Source organism: Vombatus ursinus, unplaced genomic scaffold (genome assembly GCF_900497805.2).
Source record: "Vombatus ursinus unplaced genomic scaffold, bare-nosed wombat genome assembly UNPS02014847.1, whole genome shotgun sequence".
Classification (NCBI taxonomy): domain Eukaryota; kingdom Metazoa; phylum Chordata; class Mammalia; order Diprotodontia; family Vombatidae; genus Vombatus; species Vombatus ursinus.
This window is the reverse complement of record NW_020954625.1, coordinates 23,638,186-23,664,259: the sequence shown is the minus strand read 5'-3', so window position 1 is coordinate 23,664,259 and position 26,074 is coordinate 23,638,186. Positions and strand designations below refer to the sequence as shown.

The window sequence follows — 26,074 nt, the reverse complement described above, 5'->3', positions numbered from 1 at the left end:
ATGTGTCTATCCAAGAGGATAATTCCATCTCCACAGGTTCCTCAGACCACTACCAGCCCGTGTCCTTGCTCATCCCCTCATGTTCCCAAACCTAACAGCTGTCACTGTTCCTGTAGGCCAACCTCCTTATTTTATAAGAGTGAAACACAGAGGCCCGCAGTCGTGACTTGCCCAGGGTCATGTAAGCCGCAGCCGGCACAAAGAGCCTGGATTCAAACCCTGGTTCTGTTACTTGAACCAAAAACCACATGCTCTACACAAATACTGGAAACTGTCCGGCCTGATCCAAGCACACACAAAGACAGTCCTTCAGATTCCCTCAGGACTGCCCATGTCGAAGCCTCGAGCATTCCTCCGCCTTCACGGCTCCCTCCTCTGTCTCGGGGCTCTCCAAGACTCTCGCGTCAGGGGAAAGCTCTGGGTCTGGGACTGGCAATCTCCTCCAACCCAGGGCAGTGCCAATTGCATGTTCACGACATTCCAAGGCCACTCCTGGGGCACAGAGAGTTCTGCTGGACACCAGCAGGATCAAACCGGAGGTTTGAGCCCAGAGAGGGCTTTTTCTTTCCTGCTTTTACAGTAAAATTAAAAACTAAGGAGATTGATCCATTCTTGGGTTGAATGGCCTCAAAGGATAGAGGTGGGGAGTGAAGGAGAAAACCAAGACATAATTTATACGACCCTCACTTTTTAAAAGTAATAGGACCTTTCCCAGGAGGGCTGGTGTATTTAGAATCCTTTTTTACCTTAAACAGAAAAAACTCCTAGCTGAAGCCTCCTCCTCCACTCCTCTGTCCCCAGCTGAGGCCCACTATACCTCTGTAAATACACACTACCCAATACATTAGCAACTTAAGTTCAAAATGCTCATTTAATAAAACACCCACACAGTGACAAGAATGAGACTTTAATCAGTTTTAAGTGGAGTTTATAACACTAAGAGATAAAGGGTTAACAAACACAGTAACAAATGGACATCTGATTGGTATGAGGCATTAATTATCCTGTACACATCGTATGGTGGTGGTTGTGTATCCTCAGTGCATCGCATTACACACGGAGCCACCGAGGCACAGCACTGGAGGATCTCAAGAGGCTGAATCCGAGTAAGGCTGTTGAACAGACTGGACTTTTTTAGGATATATACTCTATAGGGAAACAGACTGAAAATGTGACCGGGCAGAGTCGAGGCCCCTCAGAAGCCCCCGCGTCAGGGCCCAGCTCCAACCCTTCCATCTGCATGCAGGACACGCTCTAACAGTATTTAAAGGTGAACGAGGCACTTGGTGGCAACCACAGCCGTCGTTAACATATTGCACACGCTTTCTAGAACTAAAACATGGACCTTGCACCCTAATTTAATTTTTTAAAGCTGAACCATCTGAGGCTGCCTGTAAACTCCACTGAGGCTTACAGCCCACGCCACAGCAAATCATCTTGACGCTCTCTGTTCAACTGCCCTTTGAGAATGGTGGCAAAAAGAGTCCGGGGGAGGGGTTGGGGGTGGGCGGGGCTCCAGGTGCCTGGGGAGGGCCCAGGGCCCAGCGGGGAGCTCTGTGGAAAGGGATGGATACCTTCAAGTCATTTCAGACATGGAAGCTGCTGCACATCCAGAAAGGTTAAGCATACAGTCCAGAAACTCAAAGAGATGAGCTGCAGAATGCATCTCAGGCTACTTGTGAATACTGTCATAAATAAAGTTTTCATAAGGACTCAAAAAACCTTTCAGTCGTAGTAATTCTTGTCAAGTTCTATGGGGATGGTAACTGAAATAAAGTATAGGAGAGTATTATAATATATATTTATATATATAATATATATATATATAATGCCATTTTTCCATTTCCAATGACTACACCATAAAATGTAAGCAAGGCTTCTCAAAAATGCGGAAACATTCAGAATTGAAACCCTCATTCAGACCTTCACATTCCAAAGGAAAAGGAAGTAGAGTGCAAAAGCCCATTAGAATGTCACTGCTTCCAACCCAGTCCTCAGCGGGACCTGTTGGCACGATACAAATGAAATTGTAATGTCTTGAGCCCAAAACTGGAGCGAACAGTGTAGATAACTGAAGTACTTAAAAGCGTGAACACTGAATTTGGTCAGCAGTGCTTGTCTTTCTGTGAGTGGTGGGAGACACATTTCATGTGTCTATCTTAGGGGCGCCTACCTCCTGCTGGTCAGTTTCACCAGCGTCACTTGTGAGCGCCAAAGCAGTATTTTGGGTACATAAAGATCATTAAACATAAACGTGTAAATCATAAGAGCTGGGGGAAAAATTGATCATTAATCTGCTGAATGAAACGGACTACCAGATTCCGATAGTGTTGCATTATTGACCAAGATTCTTCAGATGACATCCTGCCAAATCGAATCACCCTCCAAACTCTACAAATGGCCAAATGCATTCCAAATTCAATACATTAATGAGGTCAGACCACAGCTGATGACCAATGTCAGCACCGATGAGTCAATTAAAATGGGATTTTACACCAGAAAGAAATGGTAGTCAAATTTCCTGAAGATAAAAGTATAGTTTGAAGTACACCAAATTTCTGGAAAATAAATTTCACCAGCATCCTCCCATCTGCTATAGCCTACCAGTGTGTTCCCTGCTGATCTCCTGGAGTCTGGACACGCTTGTCCTGTGGCTACATTCAAAAGGGGAGCGCGAGCCCCTCCTTCCGACTACCGGCCTCCGAATGAAGGATACAACACTGCCAGTTTAAACAGAAGCCTACAACAAACACTGTCTGACCTGGAGGAGACGAGACCCCTTCTCCTTTCAGCTGGGCAGTGCCGAGAAGTTCCTTGTTTCCTGTTTACCGTGTGTCATGGTCTTTCTTAATATATAAATATTCTAGGTGCTAAGTATTCTTCAAGTAAAATTCCCTAACAGTTAATGACATTAAAAAAAGTGTGCAAAACTGCAAAACTCATGGTGATAGAATGTGTGCGGTCCAAGGGCAAGAACAGCTGACAGCTAGGTGCCTGAATCAATGCATCATGAGTCTTCGGTCTTACTTACTGGGGAGTCTCCCAGGGAAGTTTTCGGTGCAGCGTCACAACCGCGCTCCTGTTTAAGGAGGACGCAAAGCTTGCAGGCAGCACATGGAGCAGCCACAGCAGGGAGGGGAGCTGGGGGCTGATGTGGGGACTAACAACCTCTGACCTTTAGCACTGGCCTCGATTACACGGGACAGGGAGCAGTCGGGACAAGCGAGAAAGCACATTTCAGAGAGCACTGTCACGGTTTTAATCGCGGTGTTTGTCTCCAGCCTCCACATTTGTATGGTGAAGTCATCGTTGCTGTGTTTCTTCTTAGCTAAGACCCCCCTTCGGCTTAGACCCCTAACCTGTGGGGCTCTAGGATGTTGTGGAAGGTTCATTCCTGTACCCCTAATACAGAATCACTCCTTCTAGCTGCCTTTTCTAGCACCAATATGCTTAAAAAAATAAAATGCACAAACAACAAGCAGTGAGAGAGGCCAATTTCTCCAAAGTCCAGGATTAATTACTGTAGCATGCTAAAGAAAGGTGCCTGCAGAACAGCTGGAGATGGTGCCTGGTCCAGAGTCCAGCATCAAAGAGACGCCTTTCTGAGCATTCTTTCCACTCCCCTGACCCCAATCCATGCAATATTACAATGGAGTCAAACCCTTGGGAAACTCCTCGCCACCAACTGCAGCCCTATCTGTCGCCACGTGAGTGCAAAGGGGCAGGCTGGGAACCGGGACAGCTCGGGGAGCTCTGAAGCCACATCGGGAGGGGGCAGAACACAAAGGGACATCCCTACGCATCACACACCAGGTCTGCCTCCACTTGTATAAAACTGGAAAAAGGGAAAGTGCCATCTTTATTTTTCCTAATTGAAACTTTACGTGTCCTTTGAACACAAAAGGTATATACAGATGATAACGAGGCAGCCTCCTTCCCACGGGACGGGACGAGCATCGCAAGCCTGCCGCCGGTGGAGAGGCCCCCACGGAACTGGTCAGGGAAAGGTCACTGTTCCTATCACTGGTCAGCTGATACAATGTCCTATTGCCATTTAAAAAAAAGGTCCTTTTTCAGGTTCTTCAAGTTTGTCTCTGATATTTTTTCCCTCTTGATAAAAAAAATATTCAGACTTTTGTGATCTGTGTGTGTTGATCTTCATCAAAAGGCTCGTTCTCTGGGTCAGAGTCAGTGGTGTCCGAGTATCTATAATGATCAGGTTCATTGTCACTAACGTCCGGGGTGACTGAAGTAGAGCTGCTGGCCTCTGGGTTTGACGGTTCTTCTACAGTTTTTGTGAAGAAAAGCTTCACCTAGAGCACAAAAACACAAACGCAAACCCTCCAGTGAAAACCCGTAACAGGAGCAGCGGACAGTCAGGCGGCACTTCGCTTGGGAGGCTCCCTGCTTCAGAGAAGAGGGGCAAGGGGCCTGTCCTGGCGAGTGCCTGCCTCGGGCACTCGCCCCCACTGCCGTCTACACCGGCGTAAAACCGAGCAGGGATTTAGATCACTTACTCCCGGGAAGGGCTGCGTCAAGCATGACCCAGGAGAGCCGAGCGCCCAGAGATTCAAACGGTTTTTCAGAAGCTCATAATTCTAATGTTTTTATTAGTATTAAAATGTATTTCGATGAATGACAACCAAGCGTTAGTTTCAGAGCTAAATGATGATGAGATATGCAAATGGGCCGAGGTCCCAAGGCTCCTTCACAACCTGCAGATGCTCCGCGTGGGAATTCAAAAGTGCCTTCCCATAAAGATAGTTACGCATGGTGCTTACGTTCCCAGTTTTACCAAATTAACCCATAACATATTTGGAGTAATAAATTTTTGCAATAAACAAAAACAGCAGAATTATATTCTTTAAAAACAGAAAAACAACACAATCACAAATTTATTCTGAACGCTAGCTTTGAAGGACCAGTATCGGTGAATAAAGAGGTCAAGGGAGCTTTGTTATGGAGATACTGAAGGAGATGTTAAGAGAGGTAGGTGGTGTGGTACAGCAGACTGTGCGATGAAGCTGAAATCATGAATACCAGGGTTTCAAATCCTGCATCAGACCCTAACAAGCTGTGTGAGCTGAGGAAAAGTCACTTCACCTCTCCATGCCTCAGGTTCCTTGTCTGTAAAGTTCTACGGTACCTCTCAGCTTTAAATCTATAAACCTATGACTGGGGGAGAGGTGCCCTCCAGGAGAGTCAACCTTCCTTGACACAGAGACCTCATTAACAATAAACATCCTTAATCCCTCTATGACTCATGAGGCTCAGAAACAGAAGAAGGGAAAAGGAGTGTAGAGGAGAAGAAAGAAGAAAAAGGACACAAGTGACAAGAAGCAAAAGGAAAGAAGAGGAGGCTGAAAGCCAAGTGCAGCAGCCCCCCCTCGGGGAGCTGCTCCCTGAAGGAATCTAGGGGGACCATGAGGAGTGACCACAGCTCAAGGGACAGCTGGAAACAGAGTGTTGAGAACACAGGAGACCAGAGATTGACTTGAGCGCTTGGGCAGTTGCCAAACTTTTTAATCTCGGGATCCCTTTGTAGTCACAAAACCTGAGAACCCTAAAAAGCTTCTGCTTCTATGGGTGTTACCTACTGATAGAGCCCATGTTTGAAATTAAAATGTCTCAGTATAATTACAAACATAGTTTTGCCGCGCGCAGTAGGTCCCCTGAAAATGTGCGGAATGGACTTGGTGAGAAGCGCTGATCCCAGAAGGGCTGGGTCTGAAACAATGCATGATGGGGCTCCCCAGCGTCCGGCAGCTCTCCCATCCTGGGCCCTTCGGGCCTCTGTCTCAGGGATGTGACTCACACAGTCCCTGATACACTTAGCATCGATGCTTCAAAAGGCCAGGACATTCACTCGTGGATGCTCCCTTCACTGATGCAGACCACAAGGCACTCCTCCTACAGCTTAAGCTGCTTCATGAGCTGCTATGGCTGGAAAAAAATGACTTGCAATTACGCAAGGACTTTCATAACTTAAGAATGATGTAGGGACCTGAATTTTTTCATCCCAGAAAAATATGAATTAGAGGGATCTTAAGGTAATGCGAAAAATCTAAACCCAATGATCCCAAAGACAATCTTCACAACGAGGTAGAGGGAAGGAGCCCTGGCTTTGGAGGCAAAAGCCTCGGGCTGGAGGCTGGCATTGCCACTTGCTCTACGGGTGATCCCGGGCAGGTCCCTTCCCCTCCTCAGACTCAGGGGCTGGACTCCTAATGCCAAGATCCTAGGATCCCAATCACCAGCAGCTCAGAAAGAAAACACACTGAAATACTTTGATGAGCTAAAGCTGAAATGAATGCCCTGACTCCAGGACCTGGGCAAATACTGCATGGCAAAGGAAATTTCTTGCATTTACAAACAAAATTCAGCTCCAGAATCAAGATGAAAACCAATGCTAACTCAAAGAGTGGCAAACAATTATTCTGATTTAGGGTTCAAATTCTGCTTGTACTATTTATAGCCCAAATGCCACAGTGGACATGGGGTGAGCTGCCTGACCTGTCTGGGCCCATCTCAATCTGGAGATTAAATGACCTCGAAGGTCTCTCCCAGGCCCAGATTATGATCCTTCTCAACTATGGCTAGAGCGGCAAGCTCGTGAAATGCTCATCCTTTCTGAGATCTGTCCCAAGACGTGACAGTCACAAAAATCCTTAGATGACTAAAAAGCACTTTCCCTCAAGAGCATACTTTTCTTTGCATGCTACTACCTATTCAAGATGATGCAGCCAATTAACAAGACACCATCTTGATTGATTATTCACAGAACCACCGATTTAGGCTAGGAGAGACCTTAAGTCACCTAATCTAATCTGTTTGTTTTACAGACTGGGGGAAGTGAAGTCCAGAGAGGTTAAGTCACTGCTGAAGTCACACAGATATCAATGGATGAATCAGAATCTCAATTCAAGTTCTCAATCAAAACGGACACCTCTCTCCTCTGCACCACACACACCACGTCTAATCTCAAATACAGAAAGTAAGCATATTGGGTAGTGGCTTAATTAATGCTTACAGAACTAAAATTGAATTCATTGATAATTAACAGGTTTATGCTGCTTCTTTAGAAATTCCTCAGGAATTTGATATTATTTTTAGGTAATTTCACATACCTCAATCTAAAAAGAAATGAAATAAGTCCTTGTTTTATATCTAATTTTTAACATGAAAACCTCCACAAGGATTTACTAACCTTAAAGTTTGGAGAAAAGTATCTGTTGGCCTTGTCTTTATTCGCTTTGTCAAGATCGTTTTTGGATAATGTGAGTATGAGATATTCCTTGTCATTATCTGATCGCTCGGCACTGCAAATACTATCAATCTCTTGATCACCACAAAGACTTCCATTTTCTACTTTGTCTGAGTTTTCCTCTGGTCCTGGTATGAAGAATGTATTTACCCAAAAGTGAAACATTTTGTCCTAAAAAAAAAAAACACAAACAATTTATGAGCTTGCTTACCATCAACTGATGTAAAAAGAAGATGTCTCACACATCCACGCCTGCCACCACAGCATAGATAACTCCCCACATAATATTTAGGATTAGGACAAAGATTAAAAAAACTAATGTCTTAGAACACATATAGAGTAACACATCTTCACCCCTTAACCATTTTCAAGGCTAAGATTAGGATTTATAGTAACTTATTTTGGTTTAAAATATCAAGTCCCCTTTCTCCTATCTAAGATGATGCCAAACTGTGTTGGCCCTGAGCAGCTGCCATAAGTCAGCAGTGCCATGACCGCCTTGGATGATAAGCCCTTCGTAGGGCAGAGACCCTCAGGGCCACCCCAGCTTGCAAGGCAACTGCTCTCATTTCTGACTCCCATTGACATTCCTGCCAGGATGATTCCCTGGGCAATTTATCTCACACAGGAGTTTCTTCTATTTGCTGACGTGAACTTCTGCTGCCTTACTTTTTAAGCACTTATGTCTTTTTGGCCTCACTAGATTCCCCTTTGCAGACCCTCCTAGCCCGACATGTCGGTTTTCAGAAAATGGTGGCCCAAGTTGCTCTACTTATTATATGTCATTAAGTCGGTGACTACAGTCTTAACTTATTTAGCCTCTTGTTAAGAGAACAAGGCAATAATTCTTACCGATTTCCAGGATGTCTGTCTGGCCTTTCTACCACCCAAAAGTAAAGCACCCATCTATGCTGCTGTCCCCCTCTGCCCATCACAGCCTAACACCAGCAGCAAGCAGGAAGACTCATCCCAAAGAAGACCATGTGCCCACTTTATCCTGCAAAGTACAACAGTGTGCACAAAGAGATGGGGCGTAAATATGTAATCTAATCTCTACTGGTCAATATTTAGAAGTGCTAATATGTAATCCTTCACACACCTACAGTGGCTGGGAGGCCCACCATCCCACGTCCTTCCCTATCAGATGAAGCCTTGTTAAAGGCCCTGTGCAACCCTTAGCTTACACATATTTCCTAGAAAAGCTTCCGGGACTCTCAAGAAAAGAAAAAGTATTGAAAAGTAAGATAGAGTTTAACTTCTACTTAAGTCTTTAATGAAGAATGGCATGTTGTGTTCTAACTCTTCATGTCAATAAAGTTTCTTGAGAGAGCCCCTTGGGAACCTTAAGGAGCTTACAGAAATATGGATTATTTTATGGAGAGTCCCTGGCCAATTGGACTGATGTCTTTACCTCAGGACTCTGTAACATGCTCCAAGGACACCAACTAGCCAAAATATCCCCTATGTTCATCTAAGTTTTCTAGCTGTTGGAAGTTCTCCATTGGTTTCTATGATTCATCAAGTGATAAAATGTGGGTTTAAATGAGTGAAATTTCACCTTTTGCTCTTACAAGGGGACAGTTCTAAAACAAGTTAAGGATTAAGATAAACTAAGTGCTGCTCTCTATCACGAGGTGTATCCAGCTTCAATGCTACCATCTATGAAAACACCCAAACAGGAATTAAAAAAAAAAATCTTAGAGAATCACTAACATTACTCATTCTTGATCAGGGACTAGATTTTAAAAGACTCACTTAATAAACCAAGGTTCTAAATGGGAGTATATTAAAAATAGATCTATGCAATGCTCTTGGTGCTAGCGAGACAGTCTGGTAAACCTCTCCACTCCTGCCTCTTCCCCTGCTCACCATACCTTCCTCTACCAGATAACAGATCTCAAGCATTTGTTGGGGAGCAGGAGATAAAGTCGAATGCCTTAATCCCCAAAGCCTTTTCTTCCAAAAAGAGGAAAGCATCAGAAGGAGGTAATTAATTACTTCCATCCCCGAGCCTAACATCATTTAGAGTTATGACGCAACCACAGAGAGAAATGAGGCCTCTCTTCACTCTGCTCCTCCTCCACACCTCACTGCAGCTGAGGCAGAGACAGGCCAGGTCCCCAGGCTCCCGCCCAGCCTAGGGACAATTTCCCCCAAGAAAAGCAAAGTGCAAACCTTCTTGAGCATCTTGTTCTGCTTGTGGAAGAATTCCACTTTAATGTCACCACACACCGGCAAAGGCTGGGGGAACTCAAAGTACATGTACTTGTCTTCCCGCCTCGTGGGTCCTGAAGGGGACGTGTAGATCTTCACCTTCAGCTGGCACACCACGAACTGAGGATCTGTGTGGAGAAACACCCGGGCTCGTTACAGAGCTGCCAAACACACACCACATAACCCAAGCCTCCAGGCACAACCGAAACTAATCAGAAGAGGAGTTTTTCCAACATGCTGCTTAATCCATACCTTTTTAAAGCAGCTACAGGCGAAAGCTGGTTATATTCCACTCTGGTGGATATAGAGTATATTTCAATGTTTTGATTTAATTCAAGTTCACTCCACTAAAAACAATCCATAGATTCAATGTTTCTAAAAATCTCTAAAATGTTTTCAATGCTCCAGAAGATTTAATTTCACAAAGAAAAAGCAGTGCAGTATCCTCGGGCCCCAGTTCAAGTCCTGCCTCTCAAACTCTGGCTATATCACTTGACCTTGCTGGGGATCTGTCTTTTTGATACACATTTTCCTCCCACAAAATAAAGAATTTTTTTTAAGATGAAAGGAATCATAGCGATTAAGACTGCTTAGTCTATAACCACAGCAAAAGGTAACAAATAAGTTTTCTGAATGGCTGAAAGAAAATAACAATGAACACAATTTCAAATTGCTATAGAATGAAGATATGAAATCTAGAATGTTCTAACAGCATAAACTTATAAGCATTTTTTTTTTCTTTTGGAGGCAATCAGGGTTAAGTGATTTGCCCAGGGTCACACACTAGTAAATACGTGACATTTTCACACACATTTCATTTTAGCTCTAATACTATATTTTATTCTTATAAGGTATATAAAGCCAGAACCCAAGGGAAAACAAGAAGGGAAGAGGCATTAAGCAGAGAAAAAAAGGGGGAAAAGTTAACAATAAACCACCAAAGAGTAAAAATTGCAAAGAATGTCTTGTTAAAATCTGCTGTAGTTGCATCCCATTTTCTCCTGTCTTAAGATCACTCTGGCAAAATTTAGCCTCTTAGCATACCATTACTCTTTACATTATTTGAAGAAGAGCTCTGTAGGTTTATTTTTAAGGTATTTCTTATGCTTACATGCATATAGCAACAGGTGAATATGCATACATAATTAAAAAGAAAACATAAACCATATCAAATTAAAGTATGTAACTTTTCCAAACAATTTCTTCTTTTAGTATGCTGAGCTTGCTAAAGTTTGCTTCTTTTCTTCCTATTCTAGAATTTAAATCTGTACTGTCAACAAAAAGTAAATGCCTGTTATTAGACGAACATAAAGTTTCTCTAAAAATTAAATTTGAAAAAAAATGCCAAGTATATACAGCTACTCTCATGATAGAGGCATTTCAAACTAGATTATTTCTGAGAGGGAGACTCACAATTTAAGAAAGCAAAGGAGACAGACAGAGACAGGGAGACAGAGATAGAAATGATTTCTTTCTCTGCTGAAATCCAGGCTGGTAAAGTAATTAGTTCCCACTGGTTTGGCCCTGTTTTAATTAACTTTTTTTCCCCCTTAAACAGTTTTCAAAAGAATACAAGGCCTTAAAAACAGGTTAGGGAAAACGGATTCATTTTGAAACAATTAAAGAGTGGAAAGAAAGTCAGTGCCCATCTATTGAGGAATGAATGAATACAAAGTAGCATATGAATTTAATGGAACATTACTGAACCATGAGAAATTATGAATATGAAGAATTCAAATAAACATAGAAAGACTCATATAAACTAGGCAAAGCAGGACCGTTTAAACAATGACCACAATAATGTAAAAGCCAAACATTGAGAAGATTTCAGAAATCTGATCAATAAACTGCTCAAACTGATTAAAAATAGGTTAGGATGAGAAAGGCTAATCTGAGAATCGTCAACATAGAAACAACTGGGTGTGTAGAAAAGGTGATGAAATCACCAAGTGAAGTGGTACAGAGGGAGAAGAGCAGAGAACCCTGAAGGACACCTACTGTTGGAGGGGGAGGAGGATCCAGCAAAGGAGACCGAGACAGAGCGGTCACAGAGGGAGGAGGAGAGCCAGGAAAGGTTGTGGGAGGACCCCGAACACCTTGAGAGAAGAATGTCCAGGGCTGCAGAGAGGTCAGAAAGGATGAGGACAAAAGGATGAGAAAGGGCCACGGGATCTGGTGATTCAGATCACTGCTAACCTGAGGGAGCAGTTATTTGAATGAGGTCAGAATCCAGACCACAAAAAGTTGAGAGGGAGAGGAAGGGGAGCGGAGGCGTCAACTGTAGAGGGCCTTGGGAGAAGAGATATGAGGCCACAGCTGGCAGGAGGGCATGGTTCAAGGGAGGTGCTTCTGAGGATGGGACAGACAAGGGCTGGTTTGGAGACAGTGAGGGCTGTCTGCTGGAAGAGATGGGTAGATCACGTGTGCTGTTAGAGAGTTTGCCTTGGCAAGGAGGGCCACCTCTCCATGTGAGATGGGTGAAGGAGAGAGACTGAGGGGAGATGAAGAGAGAAGCAGGAACTTTTGGCAAATAGCATCCATTTCTTCAGTCAAACAGGAGGCAAGGTCCTCGGCTGAAAAGGTGGCAGGAGAGAAGTAATGGGGGGTAAGAGGAGAGTTGACAAGGTCTAGGAGAGCCACGGGGGTGGATGGATGGAAGGGGGCCAATTAGGGAGCCCTAAAAAGGCAGCCCTGCTCCAGGGAGGGCCCACTTGGGATTACCAAACATGAATCTGTAGGGCATCTAATCAGCATGGGTGGCGGCAGATTGTGGGAGGATCCAAGGCTGAGGCTTGGCAGGGCAAGTTTGATGAGAGGATAAGGGACCCAAGGGACCAGAGAGAAAAGGACAGTGTGGAGTTGAAATGGCCCTGCAGGAGGCGGCCAGTGCGAGGGCAAGGCTGGGCAAGGACCAAGGGACAGAGGAACAGAAGGTCGTGGTAAGGACAAAGAACAGGGTTAGGGTTTGCAAGGCAGAGGCTGCCCCAGAAGACACCAGCCTGGGGTCAGGGGACGGTGAGAGCGACGACCCACCCTCAAAAACCCAATGACTGAACAATGGAGCAGAAATGAGGACATTCACACTTAAAGGGATCATCTGAGAAATCCAAGGAAGGAAGCACTGGCTACCAGGAAAGTCACAGAGAAAAACGGGAGCAAAGTCTGTAAAAGCCTTCCAAATCAATAGCATTTATTAAGTGCAAAGATGACCAATGATGAGAAGAATCGGTGTTGGGGGGGTTGGGGGGACAGGCACACTAGTACTTTGGTGGTGGAGCCGTGAATCAGTACAACCATTTGGGAAAGCAATTTGGAATTATGCAAATAAAATGATGAGAATACATCCACACCCTGCAACCCAGAGATTCCACCTCTAGACTTTTACTCGTTCCCCAACACCTGCTCAAAGAGGGTCCTCCTTTCACCAAAATATTTGGAGCAGCTTTTTTTGTGACAGCAAAGAACTGGAAAAAAAATTCGAAGCCCATCAATTGGGGAATGGCTAAACAAATCCTGGTATGGGAATATAATGGAAATTTACTGTGCTGTAAGAAATGATGGAGGATAACAACAAAAGAACTAACATTCGTGAAGCACCTATTAGGTGCCAGTCTTGGACTAAGTGCTTTACAAATTTTATCTCATCAGACCCTCACAATCACCCTGGGAGCCAGTTGCTATCATTATCCCCATTTTACACATGACGAAACTGAGGCAGACAGAGGCAAAGTGACTTGCCCAGCGTCATGCAGCCAGCCAGTGTCTGAGGCTAGACCTGAACTTCGGTCTTCTCGATTGCAGGCCCTGCACTCTGGGCATTGTACCATCTCCATGAGCTGATGCACAGTGAAGTCAGCAGAGCCAAGAAAACAGTACACACACTGACAACAGGCCCCCACAAAAAAATCAAAAAGAAATGCTGCAAAATACCAAACTAAAAGCTCAGCTCTAGAGAAGAGACAGAAGAAGATGCCGCCCATGCCACCCTTCTGCAGAAAGAAGGAGGTCAACAAGTACAGGCACTGTAAGTAAGTTCAGTCTTTTTTCGATGCTGTGATTGGTTATGCTGGTTTTCCCTACTGTCTTTAAAAAAAATATAAGATTTGTTATATAGGATGGCTCCCTAGGAGGAGGAGGCGGCAAGGTGGAGTAAACAAGGGTGATGTTTACCAAAATAAAAAGAATGCATAATTTTAAAAGAAAATACAGTTTGCAGAGAGACAGGCTTTAAACACCAACTGCCAGAGTGTGGAACCCTCTAGAGCTTTCCTGAGCAGTGGGGAGACGTGGCCAGGTCTTTGCCTGAGAGACCTATGTACTTGGCAGCTACGTGGACGGAAGGCTGGCTGGGCAGAGATGGGAGGAAGAGACCAACGGTGACGCAGGAACAAGGCCTGGCAGAGGCAACAAGCGCCGGGTGCCAGGGTGGTGGCCGTACCAGGAGAAAAAAGGAGACAAACCCAGAAGACAGAAGAAGGTAGGAACAAATCAGAAAGGCTTAGCAACCGATCAGATCTAGGAGATGAATGAATAGGGGAAACGTCAAGGGTGTTTTTATAGGCCACGATTCTCATCAGACAATTAGCAACCGAGAACAATGGGTAAAGTCCTATCAAATTAAACAAGTTTCCAGATTCACGGGGTTGCTGACTCCAGGTTAACCTTGGTTCACTTATTAAGTCTTTCAGGATGTAGGCACCTTGAGCACAACTGTGTTTCTGATAAGCATGAGTTATTATCATTTGTATTAAGAGCCAATACGCTAAGAGAAGCCAGGTCCTCAGGCCATGTTACACCACAGGCATCTGCTTCTGTCATCGTTCCCCTTGTCAGCCACCCTAGAAGTGCTAAGTGTAACTGGACCCAAAGGATGATGAATGGTTTTACAAAGCCTATGGAGAACTCAAGTTTTAATGTAAAAATATAAAGTTTGTAATGAAAACCAAGGTTTCACTTTATTGCTCTGGTATAACACTGACATTTATAAGGCACTTTAAAGTTTGCAAAGCACTCTCTATACAATATGTCATTGTCTCTAGACACTTAAGAAAGATTTTGTGACACCCCAGTAACTAAAGTTACGATAATCAGTTATGAGATCCAAAATATCTTGTCGCTTAGTAGAAAGAGCCTTAGCTCGCTATGGAAAAGAACGCTCACTGCATATGGAAAACAAGGACCCAGCCGTGATCACCTCAGGTGACTCCTGTAACTGAGCACTGAAGGCGTGGGGTCAGCCAGTGGGAGGGTCCGGATTGTGCTGCAGGCTCACACAGGCAAGAAGGGGGGGCTGTGTGTAAAGAGACTGAAAAGGTAGGAGGGAGCAGATGTGAAGAAAATTAAATATCAAACAGGGATTCTATACTGATTTGAAATGGAATGGGGGTCCCTGGAGTTTACTAAGCAGGGGTGACAGGAAAACCAGCTGGTGGCATGTGGAGGATGGACTGGGCTGAGGGGCAATGGTTGGTGAAGGCCAGAAATGGGGGGGGACGGGGAGGGAGAAGACTCGCGGCAGTCTATGCTAGCTGAGAAAAAGGGGCTGTACCCAAGATACTTTGTGGAGCATCTACAGTGTCTCCATCCATCTCACCCCCATCTTTTTATTGAGCTACAGTCCAGCATCTTCAGTCACCCACAGACATTTTAAACTGAACGCATGACAGCATCTCAAAACCACCACGCCCAAAGCAGAATGCTTTCTCTTTCCTGACAACTCCACTGCTCTCACAACCTTTCCCTTTTCATCTGTGAGTATTTATTACATACCTGCTATGTGTCAGGCCCTGTTATAAGCACTGGGGATATAAAGAGAGGAAAAACGAGTCCCTGCTCCCCAAGAGCACACCATCTAATTAATGGGGGGGATGACATGTAACTAGCTACACGTACAGGAGTTGCATACACGATAAAGCGGAACAGGCCCTGGAATGAGTTAATCGCCAAATTCTGCAACCTCCCTGGCATTCTCAACTCATCACTCTCACCCCAGAGAAACACAAAGTCACCAAGTCTCGTCATCACATAAATGGCTGAGCCAGCCGAGGAGTGGTGACAGAAGTGGGAGGAGGCCTAGGAGGGAGAGAGTGGCCACCTGTGTGCCAGGCTTCGGAGGAGACCAGCCCAACCCCGGAGAGCACTTTCAGGAGAAAATGAAAGAAGAGCAGAGAGACAAAGTGCTCTGCAGCCTGGAGGCCCACCTCCTGCCTCCTCCGGGACGGGTATACATACAGAGCCGTATGTGGCAGGCATGGTGCGAGGCAGGTGCGGATGAGAGTAGGCCCAGGGCTGGAGCAGCCTGGGATTCAGGAACAGAGGGATGGGGAAAGAAAACGGGATTGGAGTTTGCTAGACACTGGAAATAAGTCCAGGCAGAGTGTCAGTCTATGGGAGCTGCTCCTTCCGTGATGCCAGCAGGGGAGTAGGAGGTCTCCATCTGGACTCCCTTCAGACTCCCCATATGGATATCTGCAGTAGCACCCAGTGGGGAGACCCCAGGAAGAAAGCAAATGACCCTGCAGGAGCAATAGCAGCTACAGAAGTCGGCTTGTTAATGTACCTCCTTTGTCTCGGTACCACCAGCACCCAGCACAGCACCTAGAAAACAGGAGGCACTTGGCCAACTTTTGTTGACTGACTGGACAATGTGATAACTGAATGAATGTTGGGGGTGTGGTGGGATGACCTGAGGATGACTCACTTTGTGTACCTGGGCACCTGAAGGATGGAGGGGCCTCAGACAGAGAAAGGGAAGTCAGGCCTGAGGGTGGGTTTGGGGAGGAAGATAGGAAGCCAAGGACGAGGTGACCAGACAACATCCCAGTAGAGACATCCAGTAGGACGCAGCCTTTTTGGCACTGCATCGTCTGTTCATTATAAGCAACACAGAAGTAAGCAAAAAGCCTTGAGAAACCAATGTGTGATTATAATGTTTAAGTATTTTGACACTACTGAGCCTAAAAATACAAACTTACATAAAAATGCCCCAAAAGTAGAATTTTAAAGGCTAAACTAAAAGTCTCTAAAAATCATAAAATATCACCGAAGCACAAATACTAGTATACTAAAAGAAACAGTGCAATGTAATCCATCAAGAAACAGAATTATACTTTTAAGTACAAAAATTAATTAAATTTTTGAACATAATAACAGTCAACTTCCAACCTGTTGTAAAAAATTCTGGTGGGTATTGAACCAAATGTCTATGATTGAGAAATTATCAGTATTACCTCTATTAAAATGAAGGAGTCTACCAGAGCTGCCTGCTAAATGAGCCTCTCTCACCCTTAGAACATTCTTGCTTGGCAATCAATATTTTCCAAAAGACAAACAAGAAAGGGGCAACTAGGTGGTGCAGGGGATAGAGCTCTGAACTTGGAGTCAGGAGGACCCGAGTTCAAATCTAACCTTAGACACTTGACACTTATTAGCTCTGTGACCCTGGGCAAGTCACTTAATCCTGATACACACACACACACACACACACACACACACACACACACACACACACACACGAGAGAGAGAGAGAGAGAGAGAGAGAGAGAGAGAGAGAGAGAGAGAGCGAAACAAGAAACCCTCTTGGCACAACCGGAGACAAGATTATTAAACCAAAAATGTGGCTGTCTTTTGGCCAAGATTACTCTGGGGCCAAAGGTGGTGAGCCTCCTCTAATTCAAGCAGGAACCTTGATCAAGGGAAGAAGACAAGGGCTCTAGGATGTTTAAGACAAGATTATTAGGTATCACAGGGAGAGTAAGAAAATAAATGAGGAGTGAGCTCAGTTTTCCCCACTTTCCAAGTATGCAATCAACCAAGCACTTACTAATAAGCACCTACTACATAACCAGGCCCTGACAGGATGGGGAAAGAGCACAGACTAGCCTGCGACCTCCAGCAAATCCCTGAAGCGGCCCTGATTGCGGTTTCCTTGTCTGTAAAACTTTCAACCCACAGGGAAGTCTGCCCTCCATCCTTAAAGAACAGTCCTGATATCACCTCCTCTTCCTCTTCGCAGCCAAGCTCCTAGAGAAAGTAGTCTATACCCCTCAACTGTCTATCCTCTTCTCAACCTCTGCCACCTGGCAGACTGCGTCCACCGCACATTCTCTCGGTGCCCTTTGTCCCCAGAATGCCCTTCTTCTCTGCCCAGCCTTTAAGGCCCTGGCTTCTCCTCCATGAAGCTTCTGAGAAGGCTCTGGTCCTCTCGGAACGCACAGCTCACACCACTTACTGGACAATTGGTCACATAATGTTCTCTGGCACATCTCTCACAGCTTTTATATTTATGATTTAAATGTTGCATTAGCTAACTTTTCACACATTTATGACTCGCCTTAAATTCTAAGCTGCCTGAGGCAAGAACACTCATGCGTGCCTAGCCCAGCACTCTTTCACAAAGCTGACACTCAGTTAAGTGGTGATGAAATGAAATATTTCTAGCATCTTCACAGACATAACAGGAATTTCTGATCACGTACTTAAAAAATTCGTTTTTTTTCTTGATCCCAGAGAACTATAAGGAAAAAGGTGGATGCTTCTGAGAAGTAGCTCTGGGTCCCAATGTGCACATGGGACTCTGTAACACAAGGGACCCCAGGGATTCTCAGGTCCAACCTGCTCATTTTAGAGATAAGGAAACTGAAGCCCCAAAAGGGAAATGACTAGCAAAGATTTGATCCCAGGTCTTAAATTCCAAATCCCATACTTTTCCCACCATACCAGCCACCTTAGAAATGGAGAAACATACAAAGTAGACCACAATGAGGTTGATGTACCAGTAAAGAAGATTCAAACCAAAAGCACCAAAAGAAAAAAATACATTTAAAAGGCAAAAAAATGTTTTCTGGTGATGGAATATTACTCAAAGTCAGTTTTTAGTCATTTGTATTATTTGTTTTCCCCAAGAAGAGAAATATAGACACAAAGATGGCAGGAGAGTGAGAATGAGAACCTGAGGATGAATCAGTGTAAAAGACGGAGAAAGATCTCCTCTCCAGGTGCCCTGGGACTCTTCCGACTCTTCCTGATTCTGCCCGGTAACTCCACCCAGTCAAAGCCCCCAGAGGAAAGCGAGCACTGGAGACCATCGTTCCCGTGACTCTGGGGAAGGCCTTGCTGCCCAGACAATTCAGAAGCTGGGCTAGGACTCTAGAGGTGAGGCCTCGATCCCTAATAAGACACCCAACTGCTCCATCTAAGACGGCTGCCATGATTTTAATCTGGTCAACTGTTAATAATTCAGATTTAGATGATGCTTCCTCACAACATCCCTGGGAGGCACCAGCACAAATATATTCATCCTCATTTTACAGACACAAAAAACAAGGCCCAGGGATGTTGTGGTGCTCACTGATATGTTGGCCATCCACCTTCATTCTGTCTATTCCAAACCCTGCAAATACTAGGTCACTGGAAAAGGTACAAAAGAACAAAACCTTTTCATAATCATCATCCCCCTTTTCCTATTTCCCTGAGTCATGCAAGAGCTATCCCTAACAACTCCTGATGGCAAAGCCCTCTCTCTGCAGTCCAGAAAACACACCCATTCTACAGAACTGTCCATCGCGCTAATGTCCCTTCCAGACTTTTATGTGGTTTTCTAGTTCTGTAAAGCAAAAAGTTATAATAGATCAGAATAAGGTAAGTGCTCTTACTGCAAGTTCCACCACTGAACATTGGAATTGTTTCAAACATCATCTTGTGAAAAAGCAGGGCCACTGGTCTGTAATCCAAATGATGCTTTAACAGGTGGCTATAGTAATACACATAGCGCCTCTGGCTGGGAATAGTTACTCCCTGTAGAACAGAAAAAAGAGAAGATAATTGTAAAAAAAAGAAAAAAGAAAAAAGCTGTTAAGGTCTTCATCAGTCATTTCATTAAATTCACCAAATTAATCACCTTCTAGCCACCAAATAATACATATTGGCATTAAAAGAAGACAGCAGAAATGCTACCTTAATTATGACTTTTAAAAAAAATCCGACTAATAAATCTTGAAAACCAGATCAATACTGGTATTGAATGAAACTGTTCAGATTATGTTACAAATAGCACCATTTTTATCAGACACCCCAGTTATCCCTCACTACGTCTTACCGCAAGCACATCGATGCTCTAGAATCTGGCTTTGGTCCCTGAAGTAAGCAAAACAAGGTGTGTTAGCTCAGAAACAGAGATCCTCTACTCTGAAGTCCTAAGTCAAAGGACCTCAGACCTCTCCACCACCTCTAATCCTCAACAAGCAGGGTCATCTGGGTTCCCAGGCCACAGCAGAATGAAGGCAGACCAAATAAACAGGTTACTGTCATTAGTCAATCCCTACTCAGGAAAACTGTTCCTGTTGTAGATGTTACCTGCTCTAAGGACTCTAAGAAATAGGTGAGGAGAGAGAATGGTCTGGGCAACAGAAGGACTCTCAAAGACCAACGAAGAGACGTGTGCTTGACCCTATGGGTAACAAGCAGGAGCCCCTAGAGCTGACCAGACATGAGGGTGGTGTGGTCAATCCAGCAGCAGTTGGAGACGTACTGGAGAGCAATGAAGAGGCTTCTGCAAGAGCTCAGCTGAGAGGTAAGAAGGGTCTGGAGTAGAGGGGAAGCTCTGTGAACCTCTAAGAGAAGGGAGCCAGGGATGTTGTGGAGGAGGAAATCCAAACTGGCAGGTGAGCAGGTACAGGGGAAAAGGGAGAGCGAAGGATCTGCAGGGAAAGATGACTCGCTTGGTGTTGGACACACTGAGGGGAAGGCACTTATGGAAAAGCCAGTTCCAAATGTCCAGGAGAGGCACCAGGGCTGACACCACAAAGCTGAGTTGTTACCACCAGACAGTTACTACCTGAAACCACCTGTGCTGATGAGCTCCTTGGAAGAAAGGAAGAAGAAGGGACTTGAGCCTAGGCTGAATCACAATTGGGGGATACGGCATGGATGGTATTCAGGACTGTCTGTACACCAAAGCAGGGAACTGCACATTTTATTTTTTCCTCAAAAATGGCTGAATTTTTTAAAAAGTTTGGGCACTTGAAGCAGTAAGCTTAAGTTATCTAGAAAATTAGTTTCTTTATTAGACTTCATTTACTGGGTAAAGCCTGGCCAAATGAGGCATTACTCTACTTAGCAAAATTATTTATCCATCTTGTTCAAATGAGCACAATGCCAGAGTCTACAAAACCAAACATCTAATTCAGAAAGAAACAAATCGACTGCCCCCAGCACAGAGAAGGCAAGTTGCTGAAGAAGCTTTGATGAACCAGTCCCTGACTGATGAGAAAAGGCCTCACTGGGGACAGAGCAGAGGCAAAGGTCAGTAATTTCTAGGGAAAGGCCTCTGCAAGTCACCAGTGGGATCAAATTAAATCCAGGGAATATTAGAATTAAGTAACAACCTTTCTTTTTAAAAACATCTTTTTGTTGTTACTTTTTAGTTGATTTTTACCAATCACATTTATTTCAGATTTATTGCCCACCCACTCACACAGAAAAAGGGGGAAAAAGGCAGTTCAACAAAACGAATCACCTTATCAATTGTGCCTGACAGGGTATTCACTGTTCCTCATCCACAGTCCCCTCACCTCTCCAATGAGAGGTTACATTTTCTCACTTTCTCTGAGGCTAAAGTTAGTCATTCTAATTATATGGTATGAAGTGCCTGGGGTCCCACAGCTAATAAGTAACTAAGGCCAGATTTGAGCCCAGGGCTTCCTTCCTGACTCCAGCTCCAGTGTTCTATCCACTGGACCACTAGCTTCCTCAGGTCCTCTTCAGTACTGGACTATCAGTGCTGTTATTGTTATTATTGTTGTTATTATTACAGCAGATGCAGCACTGGCTTTGGAGACCTTTGTGCCACTGGCACAAACTCTGGGTTTCCATTTGCTCATCTATAAAATGGGGGGGCAGGGTGTCAGGCCGGATAGCTTCTGCCCTGCCTCTCACCTTTTTCCAGCTTTCTTACATCTTACTCCTCTCTGTGTATTCCATCATTCTGGGACCCTGGCCTCCTAGCTGCTCCTCACATCGGCAGCCCATCTCCACACCCTGGGAATTTTCCCTGGCTGTCTCTCAGGCCTGGAATGAATTATCTCTATCTCTCTTCCATCTGTCTCTTTCTCCCCTTTCCTCCTCCTCTTCACCCAGGACCTCCCCCTCTGCCTCCCCTTCCTTCAAGGCTCACCTTCTGTAAGAAGCCTTGGCCCATCCCCCCTCTAAGAGTCTCCCCAACTGAACCTGAACATGGCTTGCTGGTACCTACTGGTGTCTACGCTGCCTCCCCCATGAAATGGTGAGCTCCAGGAGAGCAGGGACTGTCTTGTGGCTTTCTTTGTATCCCTAGGACTTAGCACCGTGCCTGGCACACAGTAGGCACTTAACAAATGACTCCCAGCATTAGATCCAGGACCTTTTCTTTTGCTGTTTTGTTTTATTGCTTCATTCTTGTGGTTCCTCCCATGAGTTCTAGTTTTTCTTTTCTTTACATCATGACTAATGGGAAAATATGCTTAACATGAATGTATAAATAGAGCCTGTATCAGATCGCGTGCCATCTTGGGGATGGGGAGAAAATTGAAAACTCAAAATCTTATGGAAGTGAATGTTAAAAACTAAAAATAAACTAATTAATTATTTTAAAAAATTCTAGAATATGCCCCTTCTCTCCTCTGACACTCCCCACACCCTGGTGCAAGTCCTCATCACCAAAAGACTCTATTTTTGAATGGGTACTCTACACTGACGGGGCCTTCCTTTGAGATGAATGGCAGACCAAGCAAGGGAGCAGATGCAGCCAGTCTATGGACTTGTTGGAAGAAGACATGGGTTTAAACGCCACCCAAGACACTTAAAACACAGACTCATCTGCAAAACTGTCATAATTTCTTTAGTACCTAAACCTCACAGGGTTTGATGATAAATGAGATTTTATGTGTAAAAGCAAACCTTAAAGCACAAAGTAACTATCAGCTACTCCCAATCTTATTATCAATGACAATGGCAAAGAAAGCCTGTTCACAGACAGTCAAGGACACAAATCTAGGTGAGGCAGTTAATTTGTCAGAAAACAATCTAACTTAAATAATGAGATCATGGGTTAGAATAAGAAATGGGCTTAAATGCAGTGCAGTCCTCCACTGAAATGTGATTTAATAACTGCTGGTGTGAAAGAAAGAAAAAGACAAGATTTCCATTAAGTACAAGGTCTGTTATGAACAAAACAGTAAGAACATGGCTGTAAAACAAGATGAACGGAAGCCTCGGATGGCCAGAAGTATGCATCTGGCTGGGCTGCCACCGGGCAGATCACACATGGATCTCCTGCCAGTTCTTAAACTGAAGCCATCACTTAAAAAGACCTTTTCTACTCATTAACAGGTGACCAGGAAAACACATTCTCTGAGAAACTGCTGAAGGAACTGGCAACATTTTTATTGGACTAGGAAAGGCTAAAGGGAGAAGCAGTAGCCACCTCCACACGCCTAAGAAGCTCTCCTAGGGAAACATGAGCATTCTGGTCCTCCAGGGGACTGAGCTAGGTCAAACAGGGAAGCAAAACCAGGCAGATTTTTGACTCAACACAAGAACACAGGTAGTGAGGTGAAATCAATCTTAAGCTGTTTGGATGTGGCTAAGTTTACTATGGGAGAATTTTTATTTTATGCTTGAAACTTGAATGGGACAAATAAAAACAAAATCAGAGATTATTCTCCTCCTCATTAGTAATTTGGAAAGAAACTGGATGAAACTTGCAAGAAAAATTGAAATCATTTGTCTACACTTAAGGCACTTAGAGAAGTACGGAAGAAACGCTGCCCCTTCACTGGGAGAGGTTGGTTTTTGCACTTTTTCTGACGTTGGTCTTTTTCATGAGAGGAGCTTCGAGTTATCGGACAACTGAAGAAGGCCACTCCTGCCCAGCACAGGTTCCAAGAAGCAAGGAGGCCCGGACACCCCAGCAGCTCAGAGAGAATGTGCTTGACACACAGGAACGCTCCTACCAACTCTTCCCCCCCAAATAAACTAAATTCAGTTGTAACAGAAATTAACAGCCAAGTTTAGGATATAATCTTTAGACTTGAAAAGACAAGGCATGGAATCATAAATAAAATATCCAGAACCAAGAAAATAACCATGTCAAGATAATGCCAAGCTTTCCTAAGAGCATGGGATGAGTATTATCAATCAGCACTGTCAGACAAATGTAAATTGACTGGGAGAAACCTAGTGGAAACCCAAGCCTGACGTGGGTCTCTGGCTCTACCACTTCTCTTGGGCCTTGTGACCTGGGCAGGTCGCAAACTTACTCAGCCTGCTTCGTGATGTGTAAAATGATATCTTAAAGGTGTTTCAAAAAAGGTATTTGGTAAATTGTAAAGTGTTTTATGAATATGAGCTAGTACGATTGTTCTATAAAAGATTAGAATTTCAATTTCTCAGGGTAAGATAACAGATAGACAATTTCTTTATTTCAGTAGCTAAAGTTACATGAAGATGCCCCATCATGGCCTGTAGGTGACATAGGGGTTGTGAAGGCTGTACATGCTGACAGAAGGTCAGCTAAGGGTCCAGGGCAGGGGTAGGGAACCTGCAGCCTCAAGGCCACATGTGACCCTCTGGGTCCTCAAGTGCAGCCCTTTGACCAAATCCAAACTTCATAGACCAAAACCCCTTAATAAAAGGATTTGTTCTGTAAAACTTGGACTCAGTCAAAAGGCCGCACCCAGAGACCCAGAAGGCCACAGGTCCCCCACTCCTGGCCAGGGGCTCATTACCAGGTGAATGGTAATGGCAGGCAATGACACAGTCAACGTCCCCACTGAAAAGGGGACAGACACACTGTGATCAATGAGAGAAGTATTACTTGGGCCAATATTATCATGGATCCCGATAGAAACCAGTAGGGTTTTTAGGACATTCCTGTCCCAGCTCCTTCTCGTGACATACTCAGAAAGGAAAAGTACCCATATTAAATACATTAACTGGTAGAAGGCCACATGCACCAGATTCTTAAGTCAGTTCTAGACTAATATCACCTAAACATTCTCTAACAGTTTTAATGATAGAATAGAATGGCAACTTTTAACCTGAGAAATGGAATTCACAATTAGATGAAATAAAACAGGAACACCAAGTTAAGATCTAGTGATAAGAAGATTGTGGTGTAGAAGGATACTAAGTTACATAATCCAATCTTTCAGTTAAGAAACTGGGGCTGGGACAGTGGCGACTTGCCAAGATCACACAGAAATGCCCATGAACTCAGGTTCTCTGCCCGCATGTCCAGTGTGTTCTTTCCACTTACACCCCAATTCCTCTCATGTACCACAAGACAGATTTCATCAAGAGAAGCACCAAGGGTTACAATGGGCAGCAACACACACTGCCAACAAATTCTGCATTGGAAATGCAGCCCACTGCAACAAGCAACCACGCCCGGCTCTGGAGAGACAAAGGAGAAAAGGTTCCTTGTCCTCTAGGAGCTTAGCATCTACTGGCAATGACAACATGTTCACGGGAAGGATGCACATGCTAATCTAAGGAAGAAAAAAGCACCAGCAGGAGGAACCTGGGATTAACAAAAAACATGACCTGAAATGGATGGTATGTTTCAGGGCCCACAAAAAATGAGACAGGAGCACCGGCCCTGCAGTCAGGAGGACCCGAGTTCAAATCCGGCCTCAGACACAGAACACTCATCTAGATGTGTGATTCTGGGCAAGTCACTTAACCCAACTGCTTCGCCAGAAAAAAAAAAAAGTGAGATAGAAGACGTCAACAGGAGAGTGTGTGGCACCATGAGTCCTAAGCCAGGCCCCACGTTGTCTTCTTCCAAACTCACCACTCACACTGTTGCTTTTACAGCCAAGGAAACTGTGGCTCGACATTAACTACTTGCCCAAGTTAGAGAATCCCTCCATGCCAGTCAATGTCTGGGCTCCTGACTCCCAAACAGAACGATTCCTTGTGGTTGCACCCACATCCCCACTGCTACTAACTGCAGCTACTACCCTGTCACTCCTCGAAAGACAAGTCTACATCCTCATTCCTCCTATATTCCAATCAGACCATCTACCAGAAATTGCTCTAAGGTCACAAAGCAACCCAATATGCTTCATCTGAGGGTATTTCTTCTGTCCTCCCTCCCCTCAGATTTTCATGTCCTGCTCTACTCAGGCTCTCCTCTTCACTTTCTGACCACTCCTTCTTGACCTCCTGAGCAGCTGCTGCCTCACCCCTTCACCACCTGCAGGCCCTGAGATGTGGTATCCTCCCTCCTCTCCCTTGGTGAGAGAACTTTACATTTTCTTCCACCACTCTCTCCCTACAGGGTCTCATCCACTCCCAGAGGCTGTTATCACCTCTGTGTGGATGACTTCCAAATCTATGTAATTTCTAGAGATTTCTTTAGATAAACATCAAGTCTGTACCACTAATACCTTCCAGACATGGCCAACTATCTGTAGGGCCCATCAGCACCTCAAAACTGACCTCAACATGTCCCATCACTGCTCCCCCAATACAACTTGCCCAGACTAGGTAAGTCTTTCCCCTCTTCCTCACCTGGATTCTCTATCACAACCATCTTCTCCACTCAGCTCTCAGCCA

General features: G+C 44.6%; 1 protein-coding gene across 1 annotated transcript in view; it reads right to left on the bottom strand.

Moving 5' to 3' along the window:
- Positions 1-891: 891 nt before the first annotated feature.
- The window catches only part of PTEN (phosphatase and tensin homolog), a 79,913-nt gene continuing 54,730 nt past the window's right edge, over positions 892-26,074 (bottom strand). The window contains exons 8-11 of the mRNA XM_027840675.1: positions 19,132-19,273; positions 9,440-9,606; positions 7,208-7,435; positions 892-4,313 (exon numbers count right to left, since the gene is read on the bottom strand). Coding sequence (XP_027696476.1) covers positions 4,128-4,313; positions 7,208-7,435; positions 9,440-9,606; positions 19,132-19,273 — 723 coding nt within the window. The 3' untranslated portion in view covers positions 892-4,127. The remainder of the gene's footprint in view (positions 4,314-7,207; positions 7,436-9,439; positions 9,607-19,131; positions 19,274-26,074) is intronic.